Source organism: Rhinopithecus roxellana, chromosome 16 (assembly GCF_007565055.1).
Source record: "Rhinopithecus roxellana isolate Shanxi Qingling chromosome 16, ASM756505v1, whole genome shotgun sequence".
Lineage (NCBI taxonomy): Eukaryota > Metazoa > Chordata > Mammalia > Primates > Cercopithecidae > Rhinopithecus > Rhinopithecus roxellana.
In genome coordinates, this window is record NC_044564.1 from 49162549 (window position 1) to 49179245 (window position 16697).

Below are 16697 nucleotides of genomic sequence, written 5' to 3' on the forward strand. Positions count from 1 at the left end.
GAATATGAAAATATTGATTTATTACCAACAAAGTAGGATTTCCCACAAAGTTTTTTTCAATTACACACACACGCACACACAACAGCAGAATGAAATTACATTTTTCACATCTAAAGGTTTATACCCCAAAGAAAATAGGCCTGTGTCCAAGAGACAATTAGAAAGCAAGAAGTCTTTCCTTTTACTTTGAATATGGAAAACCTTTTAACAGAGACTCTTCCAAGGCAAACCAATGAAGATGTAGGCAAAGAAAATGGTTGTCACCTTAAGGTTTTAAAATATCAGTGTATTCGCCAAATCAAGTTTTTACTAGACGGTTTTACAATTTTTATGTAATTAAAAATCAACTTTTGGCCAGGTGCAGTGGCTCATGCCTATAATCCCAGCACTTTGGGAGGCCGAGGTGGGTGGATCACGAGGTCAGGAGTTCGAGACCAGCCTGGCCAATATACTGAAACCCCGTCTCTACCAAAAGTATAAAAAAATAGCCAGGTATGGTGGCACGTGCCTGTTGTCCCAGTTACTTGGGAGGCTGAGGCAGGAGAATCGCTGGAACCCAGGAGGCGGAGGTTGCAGTGAGCTGAGATCACGTCACTGCACTCCAGCCTGGGCAACAGAGCGAGACTCCATCTCAAAACAAACAAACAAAAAACAACTTTTGCAGAAAATAAAGTTTTAAGTGGCTGAGACTATGTGCTAGACTTACTACTGTTTAATATGCTAAAATGATACATAATTTATTCTTCACAGCTCTAAATTCAATGTAAAGCCAAATATTAATTTTGCCCAGTAGAGAAACTAAATGTTTACAAACAAAGTATGGAACAGTTGTTGGTCTATGTAAATTGAAATGTAATTGACCATTTTATTTTCAGGCATGCTTAATCTTGACGCTTCTTTTTCACATTGATACTCATTTTGCAGAAATAAGATGACTGGCACTAATTTAGACAATAAACAAACTACACCAAGCACATTTTAGTAAAGATATTTTGGTGGAAAGCAAAGTAATTAACAATGAAAACATTTGGTAATATCCATTTACTAATATGTTACCAAGTTCTTCAATGTTTACATGACTTGCTCATATTACTAAAAATGTCATTTTAAAATATTTTCATACTTCATGCACTGGAGTTAGTTTAAGAAGGGAAGCCTCTTTTAAAATTTTTATAAAAAAGAAAACACTTTTTTGAAGAGAAAATGTCTAAGTGAGAACACATAAACTTATGGTTCACCATTTTTTGACCTAATAAGAATATAAATTTCAATGGCTACTTAAGAATATACAAAACCCAAACTGAAAGCAATTCTTTAATTTATTCAGGCAAGCAAGTAAAAAAAATAATTTTGTCATTACTGGCACAGATCCAATCCACTGTTCAAAGACATGACCGTGGACTGTCTATTTTCTTAGAAGATTTATTTTTTAAAAGAAGAAAATTTGTTTGGCTCTACTAATTAGTATAACTTAAACAAATGATTTTCCCATTTAATTCTTTTGCGCTGAAAGAAAACAGTTTAAACTAGATTTTCTAAAATAGGTACATCAACATTGTAAGAAAGGCCCTATAAGCTTAAGTTCTAAAAACATTATGGTTTTAAAGAAATCAATGCTTTTCTGTCACTCTTTACATAACACTGAGAAATTTCAAATATAAATTGTAGAAACCAGTATATGAAATTTTAAGAAAAATCTTACTAAAAATAATTACAAAAATGCTTTTAGAAATTTAAGATGTAAAATACAATTGACTTTAAATAAAATAAAAAAAAGCAACCCCTGTCCCCACACTTCACAAGGTTATTCTTTAAAAACGCTTGTCACCTAATTTTATTCTCTGTCAAAATTTTGGTTGTATTTTGCATCATCTAGTGGCCATCTTGTAGCATTTCAAAGCAGTTCTACTACGATTTTTGAACCCCAGTGTTTTTTTCCCCTTGAAATACCAATAAAATTACAGCATCAACTTTCATAAAACTTTCTTTTAAAGGCCCATAAAATTCCATTTCCTACTGGAGATAAGGTAATCTTTTTTAATAGGAAGAAAGGAATAGATCTGTCATAAATTATTACTATACATTAGACATTTTCATATCAATTTTTAAAAATTAAATATAACACTGGGAGAAACTAGGACTTAGGCTCTAGAGTCATCTTTAGGCTCTAAAAGTAATTAAAGTTACTCTGCAATTAAAGCTCAGGGCTACCATATACGTAACTTCTTGTGATTAACCCCTCTTCCACTGTACCTCTGATTTGTAATATTAAGTATCTTTTAACATGAGAACTCAATGACTCATGGTCAGAATGCCAAGGACTCAAGATCAACCAAGACTGAAGAAGACTTAACTTTTACTACCAGATGATATTTTGGAAAGGTCATTAAGGTTTCCATTATCAATCTATTTGTATTTAAAAGCAGGTTTCCAAAAATAACTGCTTTTCGTTTTAATCAATCTCCTAACTTTTATTCAGTTGAGCCATACCTATAAACAGAATTTAACAAAAAAATTCCCAAGTTCCCTCTCTTTACTTTTATTGAGAAGGTTGAGTGAATGTAATACGGCGCCGCCGCCTTTGGAAAGCCTTTAAATTCCATCTGTTTGGTTCCAGCATATGAGGGCCATTGTAGACAAACAAAACTGTCATCTTTTCAGAATAAGGAAGATTTTGCAGGAGCTGTAAGTATTAAAACAAATTGTCATATAAGCTACATACTGAGAAGTATAGTTTTCCAACCTTACATGTGTACAGTCAAATGTATGATTTTATTTGTAATATTAATAAAACTTTTTTTTCCCACCCTGTTGCCCAGGCCGGAGTACAGAGGCACGATCTCAGCTCGCCGCAACCTCCACCACCCAGATTCAAGAGATTCTCGTGCCTCTCAGCCAGCCTCCAGAGTAGCTGGGATTACAGGCACGCACCACCTGGCCCAGCTAGTTTTTTGTATTTTCAGTAGAGAAGAGGTTTCACCATGTTGGCCAGGCTGGTCTCGAACTCCTGACCTCAGGTGATCCACCCGCCTTGGTCTCCCAAAGTGCTGGGATTACAGGTGTGAGCCACTACGCCCAGTCAATAAGAGCCTTAAGAAGCTCTTAAACACCTCAGTATAAACCTTGCCAGACTGTAATCCTTACCTAAATTAGCATACCTGTAGCCTGGCCTAAGGAACAATCAAAATAAGGAATAATTGAGCCCTCTAGATTCACAAGATAATTGGGATTATTCAACTTCCTTGGCAGACCTTGGAAAAGAGTATGTCCTCCATAATTTTCCTAGGGTAGATACTTTTACTTTTTATTTATAAACACTTCTCAAGCAACTTCTTTGATAGCCTGGTATCCTGAAAAGTGTGTAAGAGGGACATTTGTAGGCTCTTTGGCAAGCAGTAGGGTATTAACAGATGTGACTATTCCACAAGACTATCTACTGAAAAAAAGAATACAGATGACACTGTTTAATAAAAATCTGAATGTAGGATGGGTAAAAACAATTTTTTTTTTTTTTTGGGTGGGGGGGACAAGGTCTCATTCTGTCACCCAGGCTGCAGTGCAGTGGTGTGATCTCGGCTCACTGAAACCTTCGCCTCCCAGGCTCAAGCGATCTTCGTGCCTCAGCCTCCCAAGTAGCTGGGGCTATAGGCGCATGCTGCCGTGCCCAGCTAATTTTTGCTTTTTTTTTTTTGTAGAGATGGGGTTTTGCCATGCTGCCCAGGCTGGTCTTGAACTCCTGGGCTCAAGCGATCCACCTGCCTTGGCCTCAAAAAGTAGTGGGATTACAGGTGTGAGCCACTGCACGTGGCCAAAATTTTTCAAGAATACTTAAAAAGGAAAAAATCTGATTACATTAATAAACACATCTTTGAATATATATGCTTTGTACTTTACTCACAGCACTAGATTTAACAAAAGAAAATTTCCCATTGTAATAGTTCTAGATTATGAAAAATTATCTACAAACATAATTCTGTTTTTATCAGAATTAACCTGTGAGCAGAAGATGTTGGGATACTTAAACTTCCCCTGGGCCAGCATAGTGCTAGTTGCAAATAAAGAGGAAGGGCAGTATATGATGAGAGGCTTTTTTGGGAAAATGAAGAGCCAGAGTCTTAGCAGTTGTATTCCCCAGTCATCTTTTAGTGCTGAAAGAGTACCTTTTCTAGAAGAGGAATGAGAAAATCTCAATTTTAGAACATAATAATATGTCTCCTACACTTCTTCCTCTGATTAAGCATGACACTGGAACTTGTCCCTTTAATAATGTAGATATTACTGTTAACCTTTTAAATTCCTTTTTTGGGAGTGTTCCTGTTAATACGAACATATTGGGACAAAAACTCTATGATTAAGTCACAGGGAATTTCTGAGTATATGACCACTTTTAGGTTACTTTTTACCTACCTTTGGTGTTATGAAAAAGTATTGAGATGTATTTTCTTTACAGGCAGTATTTACAACCATTTCAAACACTCTCCGTTCATTGATTGGGTCCATTCCCTAAACAATGGCAATAATAATGATTATATTTATTTCTATTATAGGATATAAGAAGATCCAAGTAACAGAACAATCACCATACCTGATTGATTTCATCAACTACTCTGAATGGACACCTATTTAGCTCCTGGAGTGCCATCAAGTATAACATGGTAGAAACACTTCTTTCACCTCCACTTTGATGATGAGGAGTTAATTCATGCAGTTGAGTACTACTGCGAAATTTGACTCTAATTCGAATTCCGTATTTATCATAATCTTCCTATAAAACATTTAAAAAGTTGATGAAAAATGAGTTTCCTCTGGTAATGTCATTCTATTATTTGAAAATGGATTGAATTAACTAAGAGTAAAGAATTCAATATTTAGTGACACTAGTTTACATAACAATAAATATATATGTATTTTTAAAAATAATATTAAGAAAACAGTTACTATATAAAAGCTCTAAGGGTTTTCAAGGATCTATTCAGATAAGGAAAATATTCAGATTAAATTAACATTTTCCTCCTCTATACCATTCTATTCAAGTTTAGTAGGCTTCCCCAAGAGTTTTTAGAAATTACTGAGTGAGGAACTCTGTCCTGGAAAGGCACTATCTATTTTACTTCCAAAGTGCTAGGTTCTTAAACTGCAGGTGAAAGCAATTAGAACGTAATGGCGTGTCATGCTCTCTTGTGGTAGAGAAGCGGCTGTGTATGATAACTGCAGAGGGCCAAGAATCCCCCTAACTTCTTCAGTTGGTTAAGAAGGAAAAACCAAGGTAGGAATTACACATATACTTTGAAAACTTAAGTCATACATACACACAATACTCAGAAAAAAGCAAGCCTGGCACATAATAGGTGCTCAATAAATATTTGTTGTAATGAGTACATTAGTGTTTTATAAATGTTGCTAAAACTGAGGATGCTCTAAGTTTTATTTACTATTCTTATTGATGGCATTTCTATGTCAGGTTCAGATTACCTTAAAAATGAGATACATAACTTACTAATTAGGCTGGGTGCGGTGGCTCATGCCTGTAATCCCAGCAATTTGGGAGGCTGAGGGGGGTGGATCACTTGAGGTCAGGAGTTTGAGACCAGCCTGGCCAACATGAGAAAACCCCGTCTCTACTAAAAATACAAAAATTAGCCGGGCGTGGTGGCGGGCGTCTGTAATCCCAGCTACTTAGGAGTCTGAGGCAGAAGAATAGCTTGAACCCAGGAGGTGGAGGTTGCAGTGAGCCAAGATGGTGCCACTGCACTCCAGCCTGGGTGACACAGCAAGACTTTGTCTCAAAAAAACCAAAACAAAAAACATGAAACTTACTAATTAAAGGTTACCTATTAATTGAATAGAGCTTTAAGGTCTAAGATAGTACTGACCAAGAGAAAGATACAATGCAACCCACATATGTAATTTTCAATTTTCTAGTAGTTACTTTTGTTTTGAGACAGAGTCTCTGTCTCACTCTGTTGCCCAGGCTGGTCTCAAACGCCTGAATTCAAGTGATCCTCCTGCCTTGGCCTGCCAAAGCGGGAACAGGCACGAGCCACAGCACCTGGCCTTTGCCTGTCTTAATGAAAAATTAATTTTAGCCCAAATTGCAATGCATAAACTATAGTACAAGAAATTAGTAGCAAATTTCCCAATATTTTCATTCTCATGAATTCTTAAATTATTTTTTTTTTTTTGAGACAAGGTCTGGTTTTGCTGCCCAGGCTGGAGTGCAGTGGCACCATTTTAGCTCACTGGAACCTCCACCTTCCAGGCTCAAGCCATCCTTGCACCTCAGCCTTCAGAGTAGCTGGGACCACAGGTGCATACCACCACACCCAGCTAATTTTTGTATTTTTATAGAGATGGGGTTTTGCCATGTTGCCCAGGCTGGTCTCAAACCCTTCGGCTCAAGCTATCTGCCTGCCTCGGCCTCACAAAGTGCTGGGATTACAGGCATGAGCCACCACACCCAACCATGAATTCTTAAATTATTAAAAAAAAAAAAAAAAGACACTGATATATACTATATTTCAAACTAATCTGTTTATGAGTCTTCTAACTCCAGCTGTGGTAGCTTTATAAAGTAACGTATTTATTCAATACAACTGAATAACCATTACTCAGATTGTATAAAAAGAGTTACAAGGTATTAGTTACTAATTCCAAACATCACCCCCCACCAAAAAAAGTGACCCTAATGGAATCCCATAGGTGGTTTTCTCCTTTCTTTCAACATTTTGGTAAACAAAACTTTTCAGATATAACTCTAAAGTAAATCAATAATTTATATGTACTTTAAGCATATAATTAAAATTACTTGCCAGAAATATATTTCAAATGCAATTTTACCTCATTTTCTGTATGGAGATCAACTTCACCAGCACACTGCATGGAACTAAAAAAATTGCTGAATTTTTCATTAATTTTTTCTACCAGCTCTTTTAAAGGATTAAGCCACCTTTCTTTTACCTACAAATAAAGGCAATATAAAAACACAATTTAAAAGCAGTATTACTATATTGTGACACAAAATTTCACATAAATTTTGTATCAGTATCAGGCTGGGCATAACACACTTCTCTTAAGCATGTCATCTCATTTTCCATTATTCTACATTCCCATTTCATTAATAATCACATGATAAAAAGTAAAGATTAAAAACTAAAAAAATTACCTGTGAAATGTTTTCCCTGTATTGATCTAGTTCAACTTTCTTTCCCTTTAGTTCCTCAGTTAACTGCTCTATTTCTTCTTCTCTTTTTGTATACTCCTGAACAATCTGGCAGGGGGAAAAAAAAACTTCTTTAAGATAAATCTACCAAAGTATAAAAGTATATACAATTCTGCATTGATTAAAACATTAACTGAAAATGCCAATTGTGCTGCATTGTTTGTATGCAAATAATTGATGTTCTTATTACATACTGAAAGTGACATTTTTTATCCTTGAAAAAATAGACATTGCACTATTTCAGGTTAGCCCGACTATTCTTTTTATAAAGAAAAGGCACAGAACATTGTGTTCCTTAGGAAGAATCTATTTAAAATTCTAATAGATTCAGAATCTGGCATTTAAAGCACATTGTTCCTGCTGTCTAGCTTATCATTACCAAGAGCTCTAGTACAGAGTGGGAGGCAAGTACTGGAGGGAACTCTGTGTGTGTATGTGTGTGTATGAGGAGGGTGGTGGTGGTGGTGGCTGGATGCAGAATGGGAGTAGAGAAACAGGCATACTGTAGGATTCAGTCCCGTGAAGCAGGAAGCTCTTGATCTTTCTTCAGTTAATAAAGCATCAATTTCATCCAATGTGTTTGGAAGGTCTTGGAAAACCTAAAGAAAAAAATTGCCCAACATTATAGATACAATGAAAACAGTTCCATTCAAATAGTTAAAATAAAAATAATCTGCTGAATAAGTTATCTACTATCTGTTCAACAGCATGCTGGTACACAAGGATACAAAGGAATAATAAACAGGGTCATTTGCCTTCGAAAGCTTGTATTTTAAAGAAAACAAAATGTATGTACTGGATAAGACCTTAAGGCAACGTATTGATGTTGAGTATTCAAACAAGCAGTACATATCTTATAGGCTAGGGAATTCAGAGAAAAGAAGTATCAGTTCATGCTATGGCAGAGTTAAGAGAATCCAAAGGCCTAGAATTCATCTCTGGGCCTTAAAGCAAATGGCTAGGGAGGAGCAAGGCAGAGGGAAGACAGGAGCTTGGGAAAAAAGAATGAGTACTGCATACCATGGGGAGTGAGGAGTTGTGTCCATTTGGAATGGTGGGTACTTGCTGAATTGGTAGAATGGGTCCAGAATATGTGGGGCATTGAAAGAGAGCAAGAAGTTAGAACTTTATACTGCACTTATGAAGAACTAAAAAAGCATCCTTAGTATCTAATTACTTTGACAGTTGAATTTCACCATGGTACTATCTTCTGGGTCCATGCCATGGGGACAAATTAGAACACTTTTTTTTTTTGAGGAGAGGCAATCAGTACATTGTTTGGCTTAGCACAACCTGCAAAGGCTGTATACTACATGGTACAAAATGAATCCTGAAACCCTGAAAAAGATCTTGACATATTAATCTAATATCTTCAGCTTATTATTTTAACCTCTTAGAAAGCAGTTCAACTTCTATAGACATTCAAATATTCCTTTGTTGAATCTCTGACTTACTGAGATTTAAGCTCATGTGTCCAACATTTATTTAATCGACATCCTCACTTGACTCTAACAGGCATCTTAAATTTAAGATGGTGAAACAGAATCTGGATTTCACCCACCTTACCTACCACTTTAAGCAACCCTGTTTCTCCTTCAATCTTCTCCATTCCAATAAATGGCACCGTAATTTGTTCGGGTGAAAAATTTAGGGGTTCTCTCTTCTCTCTCTCTCATCCTTCATTTAGGGGTCAAATCCATCAGCAAGTCTTAAGATATCTAAGATCTGTCCACTTCTCCCTCTCTCTCTTCAGTGCTATCACCCGAATTCATGCCATTATATATCTCTTGCGTGGTCCAAAGACATGACCTTCTAAATGGTTTCATTGCTTCCATTCTTGTATCCCTACTTTATCCTCCATCTAGAAGAACAGAAGTTAGAATGCTCTTTCATAAAAGTAGTAATGTCATTTTTCTGTTTAAGATCCTCCACTGGAGTCCATCCCAAAAGAATACAACTTTAATTCCTCGTATGGTCTACAAGCCCCACATAATCTTGGCTTCTGCCTTCTTCTCTGCTTGGATAATTTTTAACCCTAATGAGATTCCTTTTATTCTGAAACGTCCCAAATACACTTCTGTTCTGGGCTTTGTCTAAGTCGTTTTCTCTGTCTGGAATACTTTTCCCTCACATCTTCACTTAACTGATCTGTTCTCTTCATTCAGGACTGTTATAAAATGGTATCTTTTCAAAGGAGGCTTCCCTGACCAAGTTCCCATCCATGTCACTCCATCTCCTCACCCTGTTTTATTTTTCTTAGCATTTCTTGTTATCTGACATTATCTGATTTTTGATTTGTGTTTTCCTCTACCTAATTAATCTTCCAGACTAGAATGTAAGTTTCAGCTAAGAAGGAAGTATGTCTGTCTTGTTCAATGCTTGCCATATAGGAGGTAATTAATACATTTTAATGATTAATCATCTTCTAATTTTGATTCAAAAACAGTATGACTTATCAAGAACAGAATCATGCTTTTTCTGAAAGAAAAAATTAGTACAGATGGTACTTATATTTATTTTATAACAACACAATGTATTCTGAAGATATTCTACTGTTTTTAGAAACAAGCTTCTCAATTTGTTTTAAAGATATCTACTGAGTTCCTAGTATGTATCCAAATAGTCGAATCTATTCTCTGTGATTCTGTGTCTGATATCATAAAATAAATCAGTTGAGGATCTGAAAATTATAATCCATTCATTTTTTCCAGTTCTTTATATCTTTAGTAGTCATTTCATTATCTATTGAAATAGATAACATTTGAAATTAAGAATTTTAAAAAGACACACCAATACTAGATATTTTAAAATTTATTTTCTAATTTCATTTTGACATTATTCTGAATAGGTATGCAGACAAAGTATCATCCCCACTTATCAAAGACGTATGTAAATTAACAGTGGGATGTGACTAAAGGGCAGCATCTCCTAATTTTACTGAGTGGTATGTCAGCATAAAACATATAATGGAAGTAAGACCTCTTTTTTCCTGTTCTTATTGGCAGATGTTAGTCCTAAATATTCAGCTCCCATTGAACCCTAATTAAACACCCCAATTTCCGGGGAAACATTTTCATTTTCCCTTTATTTTTAAAATATCCTATTTGTTATTTCTGATATACCAATTACTGGCACAATGTTTCCATGAAAAACTGTATGTTCCAACTGTACCCATTAAAAGGCATTTGTATTGGAAGAATAAATGTTATAGTACCAGTAGCACTGATCTGTTAAGGAACATTATTTTATATATCTATTCAGTTTAAAAATGTGGAAAAACTCCCTATTTTTTATGACACATCATATTTTTCATGGCCTGTTACAATGCTTAAGATCCTATAATCTTAAAAATATGTTAAATATGGCAATTGTAGCATTATATACTTTTTATACTTACTGTCTGGTATTCTTGAGGAAGAGTCTGCTCTGCACCCAGGTTGCATACTTGCCTAGCTCTCTTCATAAGTTCCTTGCATTTCTGCAATAATCTCTGTCTGTTTTCATCCAACTCAATGAAATGTTGCTATTGAAAAAATTTATTTCGAAAATTTGAATGTTACTGTTAAAGCAGAGGGCTGTTTTATTAAACTACCACATATTAAATACATTGTTGAATTCTGATTATAATGATAATCAAATTATCTGAAAGCATCTGTCAAATAATGACTCTTTTTATTATAAAGGTTAAATTTGAACTTAAACTTTAAAATACATCAGCACATCAATAACCTGGCATTTCTCTAATCCATAAGAATTGTAAAATTTAAATTTTACTGCCTTTTTCTGAAAGTTTAGCTTAGCTCCAGGTAATTGTATTTATTTATTTACTTATTTATTCATTTTTTTGAGACAGTCTTGCTCTGTCACCCAGGCTGGAGTGCAGTGACGTGATCTCAGTTCACTGCAACCTCCGCCTCCCAGATTCAAGTGATTATCACGTCCCAGCCTCCCGAGCAGCTGAGATTACAGATGTGCACCACCATGCCTGGCTAATTTTTGTGTTTTTAGTAGAGACAAGGTTTCACCATGTTGGCCAGGCTGGTCTCCAACTCCTGGCCTCAAGTGATCCATCTGCCTTGGCCTCTCAAAAGTGCTGGGATTACAGGAGTGAGCCACCAGGCACGGTCATGTAATTATATTACAATCTGATTTAAGTTACACAGTACACAGGCTTCGTATCAGAAAACTCAGCACTCAAATGTAGTTAGAACCTTTAAATCATGCTTGATAGTGTCCCAAGTACCTTCCATGTGGTTATTTATTCATGGACCTATTCATTCCTTCACCAAATAATTACCGAGAACCTATTAAATGCCAGTATTATAATCTGCATTGGTCACAGAAAGGTGAGTAAGGAGAAAGAGACACACGATCATTATCATAACAGAAACAGTTACTCTTTACTGAATGCTTATGTGCTAGGCCCTTGGCTAGGTGCTTTGCATACATTATTCCCTTTACTTCTCACAAGCACTGCACAGTAATATTATCCTCATTTAGTGCATTAAAAAAAAAAAAAAGAGAGAGAGAGATTGAAAGGAATTAAGTAACTTGCCCAAGCCCACACATTTAGAGACTGTCATGATTCAGATCCCTGTCTGCTTACAGGACACATGCTCTTTTCATTACAGCATGGCACCTCTCAGCAGGAGCAGACTGAACAGAGTATGTATGTAGGGAAGGTCAGAGTGGTCACAGAAGCTATGACAACTTAACAGCCTTAAATGACATGAAATAAGGAACAGCAGCAGATGACCATTCCAAGGATAGGTGATTATGAATTTTAAGGCATATGAGCCTCAAACACCTGCTTATTTTAAGAAACAAGTAATCTAATGTGGTTGGAGGAGAGGAATTCGTAAGGATGTAAAAGATCAGAGTTGGTAAAATGGACAAGGGCCAGACTGCAAGAATTTCACATGTAATAGGGAAGGTATCTCATTTACTAAATGTCTTCTATAGGTCAAGCACTGTTACAACCACTATCCTGTTAATTGTTCAAATCCCAATTATGATCTTAAAGAAAAGTGTTATCTCTATTTGTAGATGTGGCTCAGACACATTAAGAAACTTGCCCAAGGTTACGGAACTAGCAGATTTCTGAGAAATAAAACAGGTCTGGTTTGCTCTTTTCACTAACCCTCAAACTCTGGTTGGCACAAAAAACACTTGGGGGTGGGGGATCTGGAATGGCCTAAGCACATTCCAAATCTATTTGATTAATATCTCCGGGGCTGAGGTCTGGACACCTGTATTAATAAGGGGGCCTTCAGGTGACTTTTATGCACACGTGTTTGATAGCAAATAAACTAAACCAAGACAATAGTTGTGAAAAGTAAAAGGATATATACTGGACCAAACTGAAAATACAAGCAATCCTTTATACTAACCACTTAGTACTATGGTTTCCTTGAATAAATTCCTCAGTCCCTATAGCTTGAGAGAAATAAAAGAATATGTTAAAGACTCCCAATCACCCCTACTCTGCTAAGGACCATTGTACTCAGGCAAATGCAAAACAAGGAACAGCTGGATAGAAACTAAATACTCCTAATTTCTTTTATTCCTGATTCTTGTTCCTCTGGACTTTGCTAAAAATAAAGTATTAGAACATTATGGAAAAGAAATATCAATGAGTTGATAATTTGAAGCTCTGGACTTAGAAAGATAAAACCTCATTTAATAGTTTCTGTTTGGTGGCATATGTGCAATAAAATATTTATATGAGAAAATATTCTTTCTATACATACGTGTTTGTGACACAGATCTTCCTATAGCACCTGTTTTGCTTTTTGTTTTTAAAACCACAATTCTTGCTGAGCTTTTTAAGAGTGGAAATGGGAAGGCATATATAATTATATCAGCTAATGCTGTAAAGTCAGACTAGTGAAAAGGCTTTATCTACATTTCTGCTTAGAGTCTAGCCTTTAATAGTTAATAGAGAATAGAAAATACTCCATAGGTTTAAGATGTAAGAGAAGAAATGAATGAAATGTACAAAATATCCCCCACTAACATCTCAAAAAAGATTACTTTGTAGTTATATACCCTAGAAAAAATTTGCAAGTGTTATCTTTTTTTCTAAAATTCTTTTTGTGAAAGTTCATTTGTCATGGAAATTTTAAAGAAATACCTCGACATTAAACAAGAAAAAGCTTTTCGAAGAAGGCCCTCTTGTGGAAGAAGTAAGAATTATTCACAGAATTTCTTATGAAAACTATATATATTAAAACTGTTATTTTAGTAACAGTTCATTACAATAAGAATCAAATAAAATGAAAACCATTTTCTATATGAGTAAAATTAAGTCACAGTTATCATCAACTTTTACTAAAACATTAGCTGTAAATTAACACATTTCTTCCTTTAATAAAATTTCATTCCAATTTAGTTGATTTCAAATTCAAATACTAACCATTTGTTTCAGTTACCAGAAAGAATACACATTTAAAAAATATAAAACTCAATCATTTTTTAAAAAAGTCAACTTTAAATTTTAATGTAATACTTGAAATTTAGAAAAGAATAATCTTAACTTTTAATACACAAGACCATAAATTCTACTTAAACTAATTTAATCATAAACAATAAAATAATGGGAGTAATACTATTTCCTTGTAAAATGTTTTCTTCAAAATTATACACATCTCATTTAAGTGAAAAAAAAAAATGTCTCCTCTGAAATTCAGTTCTTTTTTGAGGGAGTGGCAAGCAGGTAGCCTGAAGGGAGGTCGTATGAAAAGCACAGAACTCCTAAATTTGGTATTAGTATAAACAAATAAATGTAACAACTTTCCATTTTTACAACTAATATTAATTCTGATGTAAATCTATACTTTTAAAGGAAACACTGGCTTCATGCTAAGCACCACACTAGGCACCTTGATGTATATTATTAAACTGAGTATCATAATATCCCTCCAAATTAGATAGGTATCATACTTATGGCTGCAGATAATGATTAAGCTTGGAGTGGTTAGGAAACCTGCCCATGGTCAAAAATAAAATAACAAATTTTTACCAACCTCTGTATTTGGATTTACACACAGCTTACTAACTTGTACTAAAAATAGTCCATAAGTTAGTGACATTACCAAAGAGAGGCTTCCAACCATTTGCCTTTCTCAGGGGATGTTTTATAGGTCTGTTGCCCTATTTATCTTCCAAAAATCTGAAAAAGTATCAAACTCCATGGTAGTTGGTTACCTCTAAGTCCCCTCATGAATACAATCTCTACTGAAATTTTGTCGATCTTCTTTTGTGAATTTATTTTCATGACAGAAAAAAGGACAAAACCAAATGGTAGCAATAGTTCCTCAGAGCAACCTGCCATGTGTTCAAAGGGACAAGTAGGAAAAAAAATTTCTCTTTAGTTCAAATGAAGCTGCATAGCAGGAACAGATAAGACAGATAAAATCATGTGCAGGTAAACGGCAGCAAACACGAGAAGAAAACAAGAGTAGGTAAAAGAGAAAGTGAACTACCATACACATATTCTACTACATACTTTTAGTCATCATTCTTGACTCTTTCAAATGTGTGGCAAATGACTATGATCAGACAGCAACAAACATGTATTAAGTATGCACAACAAGAAATGAAAGAACCTTACAAAAGGGCTGGTAAAGTATTTATAAATGAAAAGCATTTAAAATTTTTATTTTTTATTTTTTTAGAGATAAGGTCTTACAATGTTGCCCAGGCTGGACTTGAACTCCTGGACTCAAGTGATCCTCCTATCTCAGCCTCTGAAGTAGTCGGGACTATAGGTACACTCAGATCATTTAAGAACTTTCAAATCAACATATGAGTAAGAAAAACAGAGTGGTATAAAATATTGCTGAGGAAATGCAAAATAAAGTCAGAGGTAGTGTTAAGTAAGGTTACTTATGTGTGTCAAGGAAGAGTTCTGGTTTTAAAAGCAGCAATGGACTCAGAATGACAAAGGTGAACAAACGACATAGGAAAGACACAGAGGTTATAAACAATGGTAGGAACACTGGAACAGCCAACCAAGGTAAAAAAGGCTAGAAGTTGGAAGTAGACATTAGAAGACTACTGTAAAGCTTTGGATCATGTATAACATTATAAAGCTGTAGATTTCTGCAGCAGAATATAAAAATGAGTACAATTTTTTTTCCAGGCAGTTAAATGAGTACAAAATTAGTAAAAAGCAAGGCCACAGCTATTAGGACTTAATGCCTAGACAGGGCAGTAGCCGTGATAGTTAGAAAGAAGTGAATTAGGAATGTGGTAATGGCTAAATTGGGCAAAGGACAAGGAAAAGGAACAAGAACAAAAAGAATCAAAATGTGCTAAGTTTCTCTAGTTAACTTTAAAATTATGCAAATGGCTGGGTACGGTGGCACATGCCAGTACTTCGGGAGGCTGAGGTGGGAAGATTGCTTGAGGTTAGGAGTTTGAGACCAGCCAGGGCAACATAGTGAGAACTATCTCTACAAATAAAAAATAATTAGCCAGGTGTGTGGCATGCACCTGTAGTCCTAGATACCTGGAAAGGCTGAGGCAGGAGGACTGCTTGAGCCCAGGATTTCCAGGCTGCAGCAAGCTGTTGACCGTGCCACCGCACTTCAGCCTGGGTGAGAGAGTAAGACCCTGTTCTCAAGGAAACAAAACAAAACAGCAAATGTGTTGAGAAATTACACATCATTAAAATATAATCAAAATAATACATAATAAGTTATGTTGGCTATTTGTGCTTTCTGAATAACCAAAATGCATTCAACTACAGGAATTTTAACTTTAACTTTGAAAGTGGCTGTCTTTGTAAAAAAAAAAAAAAAAATTAGTAATTCACTGATTAAAAACAAAACCTCCTCCCCAAAAAACTTTCCTACTTTCCAGAAACACAGCAGTCAGCTCTACTCAAAACAGTATTTCTTGGCCAGGTGTGGTGGCTCACACCTGTAATCCCAGGACTTTGGGAGGCCAAGGTGGGTGGATCATTTGATGTCAGGAGTTTGAGGCCAGGCATGGTGAAACACCATCTCTATTAAAAATGCAAACATTAGCTGATTAGCCGGGTGTGGTAGCGCTCGCCTGTAGTCCCAGCTACTTGGGAGGCTGAAGCAGGTGAATCACCTGAACCCAGGGGACTGAGGTTGCAGTGAGCTGAGATTGTGCTACTGCACTCCAGCCTGGGCGACAGAGTGAGATTGTCTCCAAAAACAAAACAAAACAAAACAAAACAAAAAAACAAAAAAAAAACCCCAACACAGTATTTATCCTATTTACTAACAAAATGGATCAGAAGAGAACACCATGCCAATCTGTACTAATCTCAGTCCATCTGTATAAGGGCTATTGGAAGAGTATCTCTCACTGTGTCAAGAGTGGGTTAAAATTTAGGAGCGTACTTACTCCAAAGCCATTGATTTCATACTTCTGTAAACATGACACAAACAAATCATTTTCTTCTCGTTAATACTGAGGTAAAAGTAAAACTTCAGGCACCAGA

General features: G+C 35.6%; 1 protein-coding gene across 3 annotated transcripts in view; it reads right to left on the bottom strand.

The window, feature by feature from the left end:
- The window catches only part of SMC5 (structural maintenance of chromosomes 5), a 106040-nt gene continuing 89343 nt past the window's right edge, over positions 1-16697 (bottom strand). Inside the window, exons 18-25 of one of the 3 annotated variants that reach the window (XM_010362944.2) lie at positions 10617-10742; positions 8240-8284; positions 7723-7818; positions 7163-7267; positions 6838-6957; positions 4586-4765; positions 4408-4503; positions 1-2683 (exon numbers count right to left, since the gene is read on the bottom strand). In XM_010362944.2, the coding sequence (XP_010361246.1) occupies positions 2540-2683; positions 4408-4503; positions 4586-4765; positions 6838-6957; positions 7163-7267; positions 7723-7818; positions 8240-8284; positions 10617-10742 (912 nt within the window). In that variant the 3' untranslated portion in view covers positions 1-2539. The remainder of the gene's footprint in view (positions 2684-4407; positions 4504-4585; positions 4766-6837; positions 6958-7162; positions 7268-7722; positions 7819-8239; positions 8285-10616; positions 10743-16697) is intronic. The other 2 variants (XM_010362946.2, XM_010362945.2) reach the window with 2 other exon arrangements.